A 17,412-nucleotide genomic window follows, 5' to 3' on the forward strand; every position below is an offset into this window, starting at 1 on the left:
GATTTCATCAGTGCTATCTATGATTTTTATATGACTGGCATATCAGGCAACACGTTCCAGTACCCTGAAGCAATGACCAGCTGCCAAAAAATTACTGAGCTTGTTTGTGAGTTATATTTCTAGAAGACAGCAATGAAACTGCATAGGAGAGGCTGGGGGCCAGGGACACGAAGAGATAGACCAGAGTTACCAGCTAACTGAGTTTTCCAAGGAGTGGGATTCAGGGGTATTTTATCCAGTTTGCCTTAACACAGTTGTAAGCTGACAGCATGTCTTGGTCTAGTGCGTTTTTTTTCTCAGTAGATGCATAATTTGAAGCCGATGCTTCTCTGCTTTTCCATGAGAGATCTTAGCCATTGCTGAGTATAAACTCCTAGATGACTACTGTTCTATTTCAGTAAGTTTTCCACTATTCCTACCAGATTCCCCAAATCCAGCAATTTGTACAGCTCTCCAAGCAGTAGAGGAGTACAGCAGCCATCCTGGCCTCCCCAAAGGTCAGCGGACAGGCAACACCAGGAGAAGATGCACAGTGTACTCCTGCCTCTGCCAGGGGATGACTCCTACCCTTTTCTTCCTATTTTGCTGGACAATATGGCCTCTTTACAGGAAATACAAAATGGTAGAAAAATTTGGTACCAGATGGCAGTGGTGTGACAGGAGTCCCCTACCTCACTTTGCAGTGGGGTATCTTCTATACTTCTGCAGGCTCCCAAGGTACTAGAGAACAAACTTTTCCTTGTTTTTTTCTTTGTTTTGCAGATGTGTTACTGATGCTGTCATTGATTCATACATGTCTTTTTTAAAAATCTTTCCCAGGAGCATGTAGCAATCAGATGCTATTTTTAAACTCCTTAGACAACCATGACTTCCTTTCCATCTGTTTGCTCTGTAGCTGCTGGAAGGAGCAAGCATGGCATTCCTCATCTTGTGATTTCTGCTCATAAGGAGTAGGCAGGACAAGCCAGGGATTCTTGCTGGAGCTAAAATGCTGCACAAGTTAGATTACAGGATGAAGTACAGACTGAATCATGTCTCAGAAATTCACTCTCCAGTCTCATACTGTACCCAAGTTAATGCAAACCAGAACTCACAGAACTCAGAGTACACAAGCATGAGTACAAAGCTCCTAGTTTGTTCCATAAGTTCACACAGCTTTTTTTTGTGCAAGCTATATTAAAACAAACAAACCCTAAAAAATAACAACTAAAAAACCTAGTACTACAACACACTCCTGTATGTTTTGGCAGAACTTTATGTGGGCTGTTACTTGTCTCATTTAATTACAAGGAAACTGAGGCCTTAACAAAGAAATATAATCGAGATTTGCTTGGGTTTTGAGGACAGCTTTTGTATTCTCCTGCACAATGTAAAGGTCCTGAGATGTTTGAAGTGCAGCAAGGAGGAACGGAGGCACCCAGCACCACATGAAGCCTGGAAACTGCTACATCTGTGAGACTGCTGCTGCCTGCATCTTCTGCCTGAGCACTGTCCTGTCTGATGTTACCAACCTGCAGGGCTGGTGGAGCCGGTGTGGCTTACTGCATGATGGCAGGTGCTTGCTGCCCATCATCTGTTAATAAGCCTTTCTAAAGAGTGGGGATGGGGCTGGAAAGTACTGAAGAACCTCAAACCCATGCCTTGTATTGCACTATAGAGCACACTAGCTGTGCTCCCCAAAAACCAAGGTGGCATCCATCCTGGAAAAGTGCAGGGAACTGCAGGGAAAGGCACTGAAGAGCTGTGTCCAGGCAAAGGGACAGGCAGGCAGTCCTGCAGATTCAGCCATCTTTTTACCAGTGCAGCTGAGGGTCAGTGGGATGAGTTGAGCCACTCCAGGAACCGCTAAGAGAAAGTGTCAGGAACAATAATCATAGCTCTGAAATATTAATAGTTGTTGAAATTACCTGCTGACTGCATTAAAGTAAGGAACGCAATGCCACTGAAAGCAGAGCAGGGTGAGAATGTTTGTTTCACCAACTGTATTAGCTTTTCTTTTGTGGACGATGCCCTTCTGCCAGTTAATTTACATGTACTTTGCTTAAACTGTTGTAGAGGACATGATGTACTAAGCCAGCACTGCTGAGGGCAGCAATGAATGTGTTTTATCTGAGTTATAAAAAGTGAGCCAAAGAGTTGGAGTAATTTTATATTTCAGTGCTATTCTATCCATTTTACTGCATGCATTTCCACTATTGCCACGTGTAGGGAAGGAAAAAAAAGCAATCTTGAATCTGAATTTCACATAACTTATTTTATTGCCTATTAATTTGAAGTTTTAATGACCAGTTCTTGTTCTGAGAAAAAAAAATTTACAAACACTTAGGGAAAACACCTCAGCTTTCCATTGGATGCCACTCCTACCCTCTTCCTTGTCTCCTGTCTCCTGGTGTCCTTAGGGAGGATATGAGCACAGAGCAGGAGATGAGGGTCAGTCATAACTCTTTATTCACTTTCCTCTTGATCACAGACCCTTCCCAGCTGCCAGCAGCTTGAAGTAGGGGAAATAGCAATGAATGACCATGCCAAGTGCAATGAATGGGTGAGGAGGTTTAACCTGAGCAAACAGGAGTAGCAAAAGGCAATAACTAGTGTTACTGGGACCCCTACCCTCCCCAGGGAATGGCCTACATCACATCCTATGCACTGTAAGAGTGCTCTTAAGGCTGTGCTCAGGTACTGCTGGTCATCCTGTGTGCACCCCAGCCATTCCCATCCTATCAGATTGCAACTTGGCAGTACACAGACAAAGAAGATCAGTTGCATGAGATTTTATTTGCCTCTCATGCCATGTATTAGGGGAAGAAGGTCCTTGCTGCCCTGAGTAGCTTCAGTCCTAGTGTGTCTTATCATAAGTGCCGGCTCCCTTGTAGGCACCAACGTAGCCACTGTTGTCTGTCAGGTCCTCACGGCCAGCAAGACCTTTTCCTTTGCCACTCTCATCAAAGCGCTCTTTGTGACTGCCAGTGTATTTGCTAGTGTCCGTCAGCCTCTCGACCCCACCTACCTTGGTGGCTTTCTGCAAGAAAGGAGACCAGCAACCAGAATTATGAACAGGCTTAGACAGGCTCACCCCTGTGTGCAAGTATAACCCTTGGGACGTAGGGGGCCATGGCAACCCCAGGTGCACAGTGGACAAAGAAACTCCTACTCACTGTGGTGCCCATGCTGCTTGGCTCCTTCCCCTCAATGAGGCCATACACAGCTTGAAGGGCTTCCTCTGGTGATATGCCCTTGAAACGCTTAACACAGATCTCTTTCATGGCCTGCTGGAACTCAACAAAGTTAATGGTGCGGGCACCCTTGGTCCTACAGTCAGAGGAAAGCAAGAGGAAGGTTACTAAAAGGAAAGTTACCAGGAGGAAAGCTGGGTAGCAGTGGGAAGGAAAGACCCTATGGCTGCCCCTTAAGTGAGAGGCTGGCTGCTCCGTACCGTCTCTGCCCACTCCACCATGCTGCCCACAGCCCCTCACTGCCTCACTTACTTGACTTTGTTGAATACAATGTCAATGTCAGTGCTGGTCACAGCTTTTCCATCCATCACCCCACACTCTTTGCACATCTTGGAGAAGTTTTTCCCTGTCATGTTGTTGCCACTGGCAGCTGTGTCGCCATATATTGCAAATTTACGGAAAGAGTCTTCTAGCCCAGACATCTTGGTGCTGTGGAGACAAGGAGTTGGGAGGAAGGAACTGCTAGACTGACATCCACGTCCCACCTGCAGCCGGTCTCTTTCAGAACAAGTGACATCACCAATGGGCTTTCACTTTGCCATGGTGCTGCCAAGGCAACCAACTAGGCAGCAACACAGAACAGACAGGATCCAGGTGGGAGAGGGCTGGGGCTGGGACCCAAGGGATGCAAAGGAGGGGTGAAAGTGGGGCTTTGGGGTCAATTAATCACTTCTGTACATGAAGTAATGGGGCATCCAAAGCTTCTGAACCTTTTGGAAATAAAAGTTTCATTGGGCTTCAAGAACAAATGCCTGCATCTCCTGATGATAAAAGGACTAGATTTATCTTCCAGACCCCAGATAACTGCCTACATATTGCACATCTTCTTTCAAGTAGTTACCAAACTGTCCCCATCTTTCCCATCACACCTTGTCTTCTGAACAACTCTCTGAGTGAGGCTGTCCTCCTCCTGACCCCAGTAAATTTTCTACTGCTGATTAGCTTAGACCACCACAACCGGGTATTAGGGATCTCTGAGGGAATGAAAGACATTGCTCAAATTGTAAATCAGTCTGCTACAATGTAAGCAATCAACTCCTGCTGCTTGCAAGATGCTCTCAAGTCCTTTTAAAATGTGCAGCCTCTCCTAAAGCCATATGCTTCACCCAGGGCTCCAGGACTCAAGACTGCTTGGAGGCTGCCATTTAGTGTAAATTTTGGGTAAATCTAGAGCAAAGGAAGCATGCAGTACAGCAATTGCCTGGACAAGATTCTCAGATGTGAGGCTTAGTTTTTAGGTAGCCCTAATTGAAACCAGAGTTGTATTTCACAATCTCTGTGAGTCCCTTGCAACTTTGGATATGTTATATCCTATGAAAAGCCAGAGCAGGCCTATCCAGTAGGAAGAAAGCAACAGGGGCTCTGGGTGGCCTCACCAGGGTCTGCAGGGTCCCCTTCCTCCCTGCCAGGTAGAGTGGACCCAGCTGACCTATGTGAGCTGCCGTCAGTGGTACTGGTGATGTCCCTGCTATGTCCCTGAAGGTGTGGCACTTGGAGATGCCCCTTGTGCCTCACAAGCTGATTGTCCACCTTATTGTTTTGTCATAGTCCTCACAGGGAACACTGCAGTTCAGTGACAACCCTGTGCCACCGTGGGGGTTATTGGACCTTTAGCCCATTGGGGGAAATAAACAAATACTGCATAGTTTTCAGCATCAGCATACACATCATCTGTGCTGGGACATGTTCTCCTACTGTGGGAAGGGGATTACCCCCATAATGACTAAATGCAGCCAGCCCTTGTCCATCCTTCCCTGAGGAGCTGATCTGCTGGGAGATTTGCCTGGGCAATCAGCAGGAAATCAATGACTCCAAAAAGCCAGGATGGGGAGAGGAAGGAGAAAAGATGACCAGTGCAACAATTTAGAGAAACACCTTTTCCACTCCTTTGTCAACAAGCAGGAAACTGAGTCTAGGACATTCGGGCCAGTGTTAAGGCTCAGCTTGCACCCCAGTAATCACACTGTGTATGTAGGGGCATTATGATTAAGCAGTGTTTTAAAAAAGGCATTTCATGTTCCTGGCCCACCTCAGATTAAATTAACTTGCCCCCATTTGTTCATTTTTTATCTCCTTAAATTGTTGTTGTGGCTTAACCCAGCATCAGCTGAGCACCACACAGCATTTCACTCACTTTCCATCCCACTGAAAGGGGGAGAGGAAAGTGAAAAAAAAATGTAGAACTCATAGGCTGAGTTAAAGACTATTTACTAAAACAGAAAGGGAAGACAGAAGTAATAGTAATTATGATTATATATATCTATATGCATTTACAAAACAAGTGATGCAGAAAGCAGCTGATCACCTTCCATTCACTGATGCCCAGTCAGTCCCCTAGCAGCAGCAGACCCCTAGCCAACTCCCCTCAGTTTTATAGGTTTTTTTCACATGACACTTTATGGCCCTTTGGCTGATTTGGGTCAGCTGTCCTGGTTCTGTCCCCTTGCAGCTCCTCATGCAGCACCAGCCCTTCACTGGGAGGACAGTACAAGAAGCTGTATAGTCCTTGGCTCTGTGCAGCACTGCTCAACAGCAAGTGAAACACTGGTGTGATACCAACATTGTTTTTCTTCTAGAAGCAAAAACATAGCCCTATACCAGACGCTATGAAGAAAATAACTCTGTCCCAGCAGAAATTTGGACAGCTGTACTTAGTAACAGAATTATGTGCAAATGTACCTTGTTTAAGAAATACTTTACTCTTACCACTAATTAACAGGGTAGTATTTTCTGATCATGCTGCCAGTCACAGCAAACCCAGCTCTGAGCAGCTGGGTGATCTTGGTCAAGGTCTGCCTATTCCAGAAGGAAAACATTACAGGTACACTCACTGCTTCTGCTCTGCTTTATGGCCTTTGGTCTTACTGCTGAACTGACCATAATCTGAGGTGGGTAAAAGCGGTAGGGGGATGCTTGCTGATCAGCACAGAGAACAAAAGGAAGGGTGTCTGGTTTCGCCACAGTAAGGCGTGTGCTTACGTAATGCCTCATTCTAGGTGGGTTAAAGAGGGGGTGGGTGTCAACGGTTTACGGGTGTTAGGCCCGATTTCTGTGACAAAGGGGGAAGGGGACCCAAGGGCCCACGTCCCGGGAAAAGGGGAAAGGGGAAAAGGGTAGGGAGATGGCCCTGAGAGCAAAGAACAGCGGCAACAATCTGAGGAGAAACAAACTAATTTACTAAATAAAATATCGGAATGCAAAACAACACACTATAATACAATATAATTACAATTTAAGCTGATAAATCCAATACAGAGAGAGAGAATATCCCAAAATCAAGGTAGGCCTTACTCTACTACCGACGATAAGACGGCTGGAGAGCGAGGTGCTGCCAAGACGAGAGACGGCGGAAAAAGGGACGAGGTCTCGTGATCTGCAAGTTTTTATACTGCGAGCTTCTATCTTTTCCCTCCGGCTGGAAAATGGTAACAAAGGAGCAAAGTGCCGTGGGGACTGTAGTAGTCCTTCTCTTCTGAGAACTAGGTATGTCCACTACATGATGTTATGATGTGGAATACCAATAACCGAAAATCACAAAACCATGACAGTGGGCGTCTGAGCACGTGACTCAGGTGCGATCGGGCATGCGCAGCGGATGTATGGGTATAAAAGACATTGTGAAAGTTCCAGTAAAATTAGAGTTGACTCCACAGCATCTGTGATTGTGTCTCTCTCCCCGGGATGGGATCCCGGTTCTTTAGGGTCTAATAATTGTCGCGCCGCGACAATAATCCTTCATCAATTACACTGTTAATGACAGAAACTCATTTCCCCTTGGCAGGTTTTGTCCACAAGGCGCTGGAGGATGTCCGGTGAGGGATTTGGGAGTGTTGACTGATGAGAGATTCAAAATGAGCCACCAATATGCGCTTGCAGCCCAGAAGGTCAAATGTATCCTGGGTTGCACCAAGACAAGTGTGACCAGCAGGTGAAGGAAGGTGATTCTGCCCCTCTACTCTGCTCTCATGAGACCCCACCAGGAGTACTGCCGTCCAGTTCTGGGGCCCTTAACACATGAAAGACACGGAGTTGTTGGAGCAGGTGAAGAGGAGGGCCACAAAGATTATCAGAGGGCTAAAGCACCTCCGCTAGGAGGACAGGCCAAGAAAGCTGGGTCTCTTCAGCCTGGAGGAGAGAAGGCTCTGAGAAGACCATACAGTAGCCTTCCACTACCTGAAGGGGGCCGACAGGAAAGCTGGACAGGAACTTTTCCGATAAGGGCAGGTAGCGACAGGTATGAAGGGAAATGATTTTAAACTAGAAAATGGTAGATTTAGACTAGATACTAGGAAGAAATTCCTTATTGTGAGGGTGGTGAGACACTGGAACAGGTTGCACAGTGAGGTTATGAATTCTCCCTCCCTGGAAGCATTCAAGGCCAGGCTGGATGGGGCTTTGAGCTGCCTGGTCTAGAGGGAGGTGTCCCTACCTATAGCAGGGGGGCTGGAAGTAGATGTCCCTTCCAGCCCAAACCATTCTATGATTCTATGATCCAGGCAAGACTGAAATGGTAGAAGAGCACCTGGTGCTGCTTCCCACTGCCGCTGGGGATGTGGTACGGGCATCCCATCTCACCTGGACAACACCTGAGTTGCAGACCTGCACAGCCAGAGCTAGTTTTGCAGTGCCACAAGCTGCTAACAAGCTGGGAATGATAGTAAGGATGTCAGCATAAACCTCAGCAAAACAACTGATAATGATGCTGCATCTGCCTCTTAGGCAAATGGTATTCATCTCAGTGAATTGTTTTATCTTTCCTTATTGAAGGTTGCCTGTTTGGGGGCCAGTGTTGCTGCCAGTACAAGGAAAGTGCAGAATAAATGAGGCAGGAGATGAATCACAGGGATGAGGAGGTGGGGGATTGACATTCATGTTGGTAGGGATTTTTCATAGGTTCTGGAAAGGTTTATCTTTTCTACAGCAAAGCAGATATTTGGAATGGATTTTTTTTTTCCTTTTAATTGCAGTATGTGATTTTTTTTTAACTGAGAAATGTATAGCTTGTGTAAGGTGATTAGATGAAATTGATAGTTTCAGAAAGAAGGTGATACCCTGGCAGAGTGAGTAGCCAGACACTCACAAATTTCAAGGTCAGGAAGGTCAGGAATTCACCTTTTTTTTTCACATGTAACTCAAATCCACTTCAAATCTGCTCTGATCATAACAGCTTATTTGTCTCTGTTGCTCCCAGTTTCTATGTGACAATGAATGAACCAAAACATCACTTCCTTTAAAGTTACTGAGGCAATGCTCCCAAGCCATAAGCTCAACAAAACTGTAAACAAAAACAGCTCAAATCAGACAAGTTTCCGAAACTGCAGAGATTGCCTTGAAAGGTGAGGCACACACAGGTGGGTCTGTTTGGGCTGAACAGGTGGTCTCATCTAATCCTGTCTGACCGAAAGGATAAAGCCTCAACAGCCATGTGCCTTGTGGACAGAGTGAGCATATATGAAGATCACCAGAGCTCACGACAGTTTAACACATTTAATATTTAATAACAATATACTTGCATGTAATAGTTACTATGTAGTAATATAATTAAGAGAAGCATGCTTATTTCTAATCTTGTGTTCCAGTTCCTGAGTGGAAACTGAACTTTTGTATTTCTCTAGAAGAATCTCTGTTCCTTTTGTTATCTACAAATTTTATTAACAGCAGTCGTTATTTAACGATGAGCTGTATTTTCAGCTCGTCGTTATTTAACGATGAGCTGTATTTTCAGCTCATCGTTAAAAACATGGAAAAGCATTGGGCCTAGCACCAAAAGCTGCAGACTCCCATCATACAAACCTCTAACTCCTGTGATCTGCCAGTTTGCTATTGCTAAATTCATTTAACCTGGAGGACAGGACATTAAAGAGCCTCTCTCTAGAATGACAGCACATAACTGACAGATCACACAGTAAAATTGTTTTAATATGTTCCAGATAGTGCTCCATTGAAGTTAATGCAGAGATTAATCTGAATCATTGTGCCTATGTTCTTTGCTCTTCAATTCTCTCATGGCAACATGCCAATTTTTTTCTGCTTTCAGTTGGAGGGGTTTTGACAAAGGCTATGGGAGTATAGAATTTGGTCCCAAGTAACTAGTTAAATATTGAGGTTGCTGCCAGTCTGTTATGAGCTCAGCTTAAAATTACATTTAGGGAGGTATGAAGCATCTTACATTGACCACTTCTGGAGAAACAGAGGAAAATCACCAGAAGGACCCAAAAAAAAAAAAAAAAAAAAGGACAAATAAAAAGGAAAAAGCAGTATCTTGTTAAAATACTTTGAACAACATACAGAAACAGACATGCACACACACTATTCCCCTGTTCCCAAAGCAGATTAACCATTAAAAGGAATTCCCAATTTATGAAGGAAAATACTAAGTTGCTTAAATCTTCAGTTGTAAGGAAGTGATCTATTCTCTAAAATGCTTAGCTGCAAAACAGGGACCAGAATGCAATGTTCTGTGCAAATGCTTACCTAAATCTGCAGGAAAGTTGAAGGACAATTTTCATACCATGTTCACGGAATCAGCACTATTTATTTAAGGAAAAACAGCATTTGGAAGAGACAAAAAAGTATAAAAAAAAAAAGAAGAAGAAAGAAAAAAAGAAGTTAGGACATCTGTACATCTATAAAACTGAAGAAAAACAAACTAGCTCTGCAAAATAACAGAAATCCAGGAGAAAAGTTTAATGTCTGAAACTCTTCTGTAAGCAAGAAGAATATTAACTTCTGCTGTTATGAATAAATGAATTCTAAATTACTCTTTGTCTGCTAAATTTTATGAACTATTACCATAATCACATATATCTCCTTTTTTCATATAAAACTGTGTGCAGCATAAGACTTCCCCTTCAATGCTGTGATCAGAGAAACTGTTTGAATAAAGACTGCTTTAGCAGTGAAATTCCAGTTACTGAATGAAACATTCTAAGTCTGTCAAAACAAGGTGCTCATATTACACATAGACCCAGAAAACCCCAAAAGATGGAGGATGAAGGTAGGTCAAAATTCAAGTGGAGACATACCCATTCTACAAGCCCTCTGTGTCTGATTTGAGATCATATGTTTTTGCAGTCAAATTGTCTTCTTCTTGGTCTCTGAGTAGAAGAAGAACAAAGTTTTCTTTAAAACAAGAGTCAGCTGTGAAAGTGTAATGCATAGTACAAGTTTGAAAAGCAGTGACTTTAGCTGCCTTGCTAAACAAATACAAAGTCTGATCCAGATGTATGGAGAAAAAGGAGAGAACGGAGGAATATGTTGGTGCCTAGGCGTGAAAGAGAAATTTTACAGAACAGCCAAGAGAACAAGAATCCTGCACTGAAAAAAAATGAAGCTACTTGCCAGAAGTTAAAATAGAACTGAAGAGACTAAACATGCAGCTGTTCTGTGTAAAAATAGTTTATGGGGTTTCTTTTCAGTATCTTGAGCTCTTGTGCATTTTTCTAATTTGTCAGGCACACACACATACACAGACAGTAAGAAAACCTCTTTTGGATACACAGATCAAATTTCTGTTCAAGGCAGTAAAATAGAACAAGTTTAAGAAACACTAACTGTAGTTTTATAAATAAGCTTGTGATGAAAATTTTCAACCTGGGTAAATCCCATCTTGCATGACAGAAGAAAAAGAAGGATATGCAGTCTCTCTTTCTGATCCTTCTAAGCTGAAAACCTGTGTCATTCTGTAATGAAGTGACTCTGCCTATCTATCTCAATCTATCTCATGTGAACCAGAGGGCCTGGTTCTTTACTTGAAAGCTAACATTGAAAACTCTTTTTCTCCAGGCCTCTGGTGAGCTGAAGACTCCCTTACACCTATGGTGATTGACTGACCTTAATGAGCATATGCATTTAGTAAGAAAATGATAATTCCAAAAGTTACATTTCTACACTATGAAGGAAACCACCCACCTCTTGTTCTGTAGGCTGAGCACACAAAGAGTTGACAACTTCTGTGACCTGTAGTCAGTCTGTATCTGCAGCTGTCCAGGAACTAGGTGCTTTAGCAGGACATCACAGAGACGGATAAGAAATATGTCTACAGTGGGTGGCATTTCCCAGTTGCTGCAATTGGATATGCTGAATCCTGTCTGAGCCAGACTCTCCACATGGCTGGCTGTGCTCACATCTTCCAGTGTTGACAGGGTCGATGGCAGAGCACAGGCACTGAAGCTCACAGCACTAATACCCTGATCTGACATTATCTGTCTGATAATATGACTGAAGAAGTATGTAAACAAAATAAATAGAAGGTTAAGCCAGCTGTCTCAGCAAGTGCTAGTCACAGCTTTGTTCTTTGCTTGGTTGCCTTTTGGATCACAGTGTTAGCTGGAACTGGTTTCAGCTGGAAAGCTAATGAAGTTTTGCTCCTCAAACACCACTCCTACACAAGGACTTTTGGTTTTCACATGCCTTGTTCCTTTGCTGTTCTCTTTGCACCGTAAAATCAGTGCAAAATCATCTGATGGTCTAGATGTACCTTCATGTTCTTGATCTCTACAAAGAAGCTTGTTGCTTCAGACTGAGTAGTTGTAGACAATAAAAATAAGCCTTTTTCATTAAAATTTGAGAGTATTTTTTCCCACAATTGGCTCTGGTTATTCCTAGAATCTCAAGTCACAACAAAAAAAGGAAAAGGCCCTTTAAAGACATCAGTGACACAGGAAAGTCAAATGCTACAGCCTAGTCAATGCATTCTGAAGAAAGCATGTAACTTAATTTTAGGAACAGTAGCTGTATTTTAAAGTTGGGTTTTTTTAAAAGGAATATTGAAAGAATAACCATTCTCACTCAAAATAATTTGCCCAGGATGAATACATGTTGTTCTTGGACAGAAGTCAGTGTATTACAACAAAATTCTTCAGGAGTAAATTTTTAAATTTATTCTTGTCAGTGCTGACATCAGTTCATTTTTTTATATGGAAATTTTTCTGCCCTATGTTACAATTCAAACAATACTTGTTCATCTGAGAACAAAAATAGGGGAATATTTTCTTAAGGTGCAGCACCTGTAACTAGCAGTTCCTAGCTGCATGACAAATCCTTACAGAGCAGAAGGAAAGGTATTTTGGCATGCTGCTTTCCTATTACATTTCTCAGCATCAGTGAGAGTAGACTATGGCACATGGTATCACATTAAAATGCTTGAGTGCTAAACAGGTGTGCCACTTTGCTGAAGGTCTCGCAAGACTTCAAAAAAAGCTCTCAGACAAATGCTTTTACAAGATTGCAGTTAACTCATTAGGAAACATGGCATTTAATAATTGCTTTATTAAAAGTGATCGGTAACATTTTAAAAAATGTCATTTTCATATTATCTATATGATAATGTGAATTGTATTCAACATCTGCTGATTCTACTGAAAATATATTAGGAACTAATTTGCTCCTGGTTTTCCTGTTCTGTTTTGGCTACTTTATATTAGCTTCCTCCACAGGCAAAATCGCATTTACATGAAGCTTGATTTGATGCAGTTCTCTAGGAAGAAACGATGATGGTTTGGCTTGTTTTAAGTGGGGCCATTTTCACACTGTTCTAATAACATCTTTCTGCATGCAATGCTTACTGCATGAGCACATATGTTGATGCTAATTATTTTCCACAACATATGAATGCAATCTGCATGACGAGGAGGTACAAGAAATATTAAGTTGAAGCATTTTTAAGGCTTATATACTTCCATACAAATACAAGAGTATCATATGCTTAATTAAAAAAAAAAAAAAAGTGGCAGATTATATTTTAGGTGCTTGTGAGAAGCATACCACAAGATATCTATCACAACTCAGGCTTCTAAACTGCTTATATCCTTACAGAAAGGTATTCATAAGTTCTAAGTTGTGTGCTATCATTCAGACCCACAGACAGCTCTGATCCTGGCACATTTCAGGTACAAACAGGGCAAACATACTTCCTCATCACTTATCACCTGGTGTCTTCCTGAGTTATTGTCATTTATCCCATAGCTGTACTTCGTCAGTTCAAGACTTCTTTTCCAAACAGCTGCACAGACATCTTTCAGCCAGAGAATGCCATTTTAAGCTATAAAAAGTGAGTCTCAATCAGAAGAAGAAAAAAGAGTAATAACTAATTATCATCATTAATTTGTGTCTTGTATCAAAAAGTGGTATTCTTCAGTATCAGTCCGTACCATGGCTTAACTAACATTTAAAAACACAGATCTGGCCTCATTTTCTGAGGTAAGAAGCAATACTGTGGCCAGTTTGGATACCTGCACCCTTATAATTAAACTGCCTTTTCTAGTTTGCCTTCCATAAGAGGAACGAAACCACTTATATAACACTCCTCAGTTAAAAACTCTGAGCATTAACCAGGTTTAAATAACGCAAGAGGACTTATATTACATTTTAGAGCTTCCTTCTTAACTGGTTAGTGTTTCTGCACCTTATTTAGTAAATAAAGTTGCCATACTATGATGTCCAAAAGCAGATGCAAGCATCACCATGGGCACCAGACTTCTAAAGCTACAGACCTGTTCCTATTCTGATCTAATCAATGAAAGAAAATATACATACATATATAGATATATTTTATGCTTTCATCATTACTAAGGAAATTTACAACCTCTTTCAAAATACCCTGCAGTTTCCAAAGGTAGGACTCTTGTCTTTCTTTTCTTCATTCATAGAATCATAGAATCATAGAATTATAGAATGGCTTGGGTTGGAAGTGACCCCGAGGATCATCAAGTTCCAGCCTCCCTGCCACAGGCACGGCCACCAACGTCCAGATCTGGTACTTCACCAGGTTGCCCAGGGTTCCATCCAACCTGGTCTTGAACATCTCCAGGGACAGAGCATCCACAGCCTCCCTGGGCAGCCTGTTCACCTCACCACTCTCTTTGTGAAGAACTTCCCCCTGACATCCAAGATGTCAGGCAATGGCTTAGACTTCAAGCATCTTGGTGAAGGCAAAGACCAAAGATGGAGAGCTGAGTACCATTCCATTTACTCACTTACCCAGGGAAGCATGCTGGCTAAAATGGAGATGCTTCTTTCTGCTGCTTTTCTCAGCAGCTGGTGTTGACAAGATGAGAGTTTTATCTTTGACTGAGCTAACACCTCCCAGGCATCTCAAGAAAGGATTTACGATGTGTTGGCCTGGCTTCTTTCCGAGGCAATGGCTGTGCCTGGGAGAGTACTGTACCACGCTGGGAAGCCATCCAGACCTTCCCATTTTTCTGGTTACAATCTTAGAAGTATTCCCAAAACCTGGAATGTCTGGGGCCATCTCAGGTATCTAGCAAATCTAGAAAAGGCAAGGTTTTGGGGGAGGCTGTGGGAAAAAAAAAAAAAAAAAAAAAAAAAAAAAAAAAAAAAAGCTGGAGGCTACCTACAGCCTTGTGCATTTACTTTTTTTCCGCCTGTTCTCACTGAATATTTCTGTGGCTAGCTCTCAGGTGATGAGCTATCTTTTCACTGTGTGTTTACAGCATCTAGAAAATACTAATCAGTTCCAAGTTAGCATGGTTAGGTAGTGATGTCTAACTGATCAACACTGCTGACATCGTAGCACCTGGTGACTTACCTATCTGTACAGGGACCTGGCACCAGATAGAGTCCAGTGGAGTAGCTACATTTTCCTGTGTTTTTTTTTGTGCTCCTGTGCTTCTGCATCAAGCTGAGAAATGTCAGCTCCTCACTCTGTCTTTATTTACAGGCTGCAGCACTACAAGAAAATAAAAGGACATGTTTAAATAAAATAATAGTTTTATAATAATTTTATAATAATAAAGGGATATCAACAACAATGAGATGCTTTATGTAAGAGAAATATAAAGATTCACAACAAGTGGTTTGGCAAAGTCATGGAAGGAAGTCCTTAAAAGTCCAAGAAGGTCAGTAGGCAACATCCTCCAGCATGGGAAGTCTATGAGTGCGGCTGGTAGCCAGGAAGTTTAAGACTGGAGCACGTGCTCGTTCTGGTCTGAGCACACATCTGATACAGGACTTCTGTGTAAAATACTGTGCATGGATGGGACAGCCTTTTTGTCTTACTATATATGTCTGTTTTTGTGCTCACAGTCAACATAGTTTTCTTGACTTCCAGGACTAGGGAAGTCTATCATATTTTTTCCCCGTTCTCTTTTCTTCCACTTTTGAATTACAGCGCTGCTCCTAGAAAATGGAAAAACTTGGTGTGATCAGTGATTCTTCTAAAACAAACAAGCAAACTACTAGCACACCACAAGATATTGTTTCTTTTAGGCTTACAGAAATTGAGAAGCACAAGAAAGGGAGCACTCATTTTCTAGGTTTACAGCTAGTAAAATAACTAATATTTAACTTTAAGAAATAGTGACATTTTCCAGCCTTCTTAGGAAGAGCTGACACCTGTTTTGCACAGTCTACAATTCTCAACCAGTGCAAGTAAATGGAGATAGAGGCTGGAGGCAGCATGTATGACTGCAGTATATTTGAAATTTTCAAGGGAGGGAAGTCCATTGCTTGCAAAGCAAGCATCACTGGCCTTGTCACAAGCAGCAGTCCAAGGCTCTGAGCAATGCTGCCATCATTTCATTGATGCCAGTACCCAGTTTTTGCTTCTTTGAATGTGTTGCCTGGCTCAGTTTCACAGCTCACCTTGACAGTACTTAACCTATAAAACCAGAAAAAAGGACAAGGGAGCAGAACAGTTTTCAGCTAAGTCTGAAACCCATAGGATAAAAGAGAAAGCCTTTTGTGGCTAAGAACGTTCTATTTTCAGAAGAGCAGTCTTCCATGATTTCACTGCCTGACCCATGTGGGATTATTCTGAACAATTGGGATGATCTATGGCATGATTACTACTCTGAAAAAATATATGTATGCAGTAGTTAACACCAGTTGCTGGCTGAATTATTTTGCAGATGCACAGTCCTGCTCCCATCCAGGTTAAGAGGGCCATGGGGTGTTTGGCAGTTCTGGAAAGGCCAGCAGCAGCCTCAGCTCTGGCAGTGTGGGCTCCCTACTACTTCTTGATGTAGAGGCCCTGCTTCCTTTGCACTTCCTCTCATGTAGCAGACTCTCAGCTGGTATAAATTGGTCTCCCCCAACACTGCAGTCAGCAAGTCTCTGCCAGTCACAACCAGCTAAGGGTTTGGGCTGCAGGTGCTTATTTTCCTGAAGGCATAGCAGCTATTCCAAAATATGTCATGAGACTTGAGCTGTGCTCTCTCTGGTCGCTCCTGGCAACAGACCTAGGTGCAAGGAGCCAGCAAGGAAAATATGAAGCCATTGTAAAAGGCCTAACTTCAGAAATAACAGAATCATAGAATGGCCAGGGTTGAAAAGGACCATAATAATCATCTAGTTTCAACACCTCTGCTGTGGGCAGGGTTGCCAACCACTAGACCAGGCTGCCCAGAGCCATATCCAGTCTGGCTTGAATGCCTCCAGGGATGGGGCATCCACAACCTCCTTGGGCAAATGTTCCGGTCCGTCACCACCCCGAGTGAACAACTTCCTCCTAATATCTAACCTCAACCTCCTCTATCTTAGTTTAAAAACCATTCCCCCTTGTCCTGTCACTGTCTACCCTCGAAAAAAGTCGTACCCCCTCTTGTTTATACGCTCTCCTTAAATACTGGAAGGCCACAATGAGGTCTCCCTGGAGCCTTCTCCAAGCTAAACAAGCCCAGTTCCTCAATCTTTCTTCATAGGAGAGGTGCTACTCCCCAACACCTTCCCTTTCTCACACAGAGGCACTTCACTCTCACCATGAAGGGAAGAGGCCTGCTGGACATGAGCCTCAGCCCTGCTGGATGTTTCCACCAGTCCAGTGAAGTCGAACAGGCCTACGTCTGTGAAGCCAGGGCCAATGTGCAGTATTTTATGTAACTATTTGTTGTGGTGGGATCAAGTGGCCTGGTGTCTGGGACATCTGCCAGAAACTAGACACCCTTTGTAGGAGTCCACACATCTCAGCTGGCTACGCTCTGTGGGTTGCTGAAGCTACAGCCTGGGACTGCTTCTCAGGTCTGGTTAAGGATATAAATAAATAAAATCCAGCTTGCTTCGAACAGATATCAGTCATGCCCTGTGTTACCATGTTAGGTGCATCCTGAGCAAAAACAAAGAACTGGAGACATCCCCCCATGTGAATCTCTGCTTCCCCAAATCCTATTTTTAAGTGTGGAGTCAGAACAAACTCATGATCCTGGCAGGACCTTGCCCCTGC

At 42.9% G+C, this 17,412-nt stretch overlaps 1 protein-coding gene and 1 long non-coding RNA gene across 2 annotated transcripts; both read right to left on the reverse strand.

Moving 5' to 3' along the window:
* Positions 2,757 to 4,714, reverse strand: LOC110390198 (tubulin polymerization-promoting protein family member 2-like). Its single transcript, XM_021381423.1, has 4 exons — positions 4,610 to 4,714; positions 3,486 to 3,662; positions 3,156 to 3,309; positions 2,757 to 3,019 (listed from the first exon to the last, which is right to left on the reverse strand). The coding sequence occupies exons 2-4, from the start codon at positions 3,653 to 3,655 to the stop codon at positions 2,837 to 2,839; spliced, it is 507 nt and encodes a 168-aa protein (XP_021237098.1). The 5' UTR covers positions 3,656 to 3,662; positions 4,610 to 4,714; the 3' UTR covers positions 2,757 to 2,836.
* Positions 7,654 to 14,906, reverse strand: LOC110390199. The gene is made up of 4 exons (XR_002433627.1): positions 14,782 to 14,906; positions 11,145 to 13,275; positions 10,259 to 10,330; positions 7,654 to 9,763 (listed from the first exon to the last, which is right to left on the reverse strand). It is a non-coding gene; the product is annotated as an uncharacterized LOC110390199 (long non-coding RNA).

Source organism: Numida meleagris, chromosome Z (assembly GCF_002078875.1).
Source record: "Numida meleagris isolate 19003 breed g44 Domestic line chromosome Z, NumMel1.0, whole genome shotgun sequence".
NCBI lineage: Eukaryota > Metazoa > Chordata > Aves > Galliformes > Numididae > Numida > Numida meleagris.

What these genes read in the sequence shown, in the direction of transcription:
- LOC110390198 (XM_021381423.1), bottom strand. Translation starts at nt 3,655, where the DNA reads ATGTCTGGGCTAGAAGACTCTTTCCGTAAATTTGCAATATATGGCGAC. An exon ending in ATTGTATTCAACAAAGTCAA is followed by an intron (nt 3,310 to 3,485) that starts GTAAGTGAGGCA and finishes CTCTGACTGTAG; the next exon opens with GACCAAGGGTGCCCGCACCA. An exon ending in CAAGCAGCATGGGCACCACA is followed by an intron (nt 3,020 to 3,155) that starts GTGAGTAGGAGT and finishes CCTTTCTTGCAG; the next exon opens with AAAGCCACCAAGGTAGGTGG.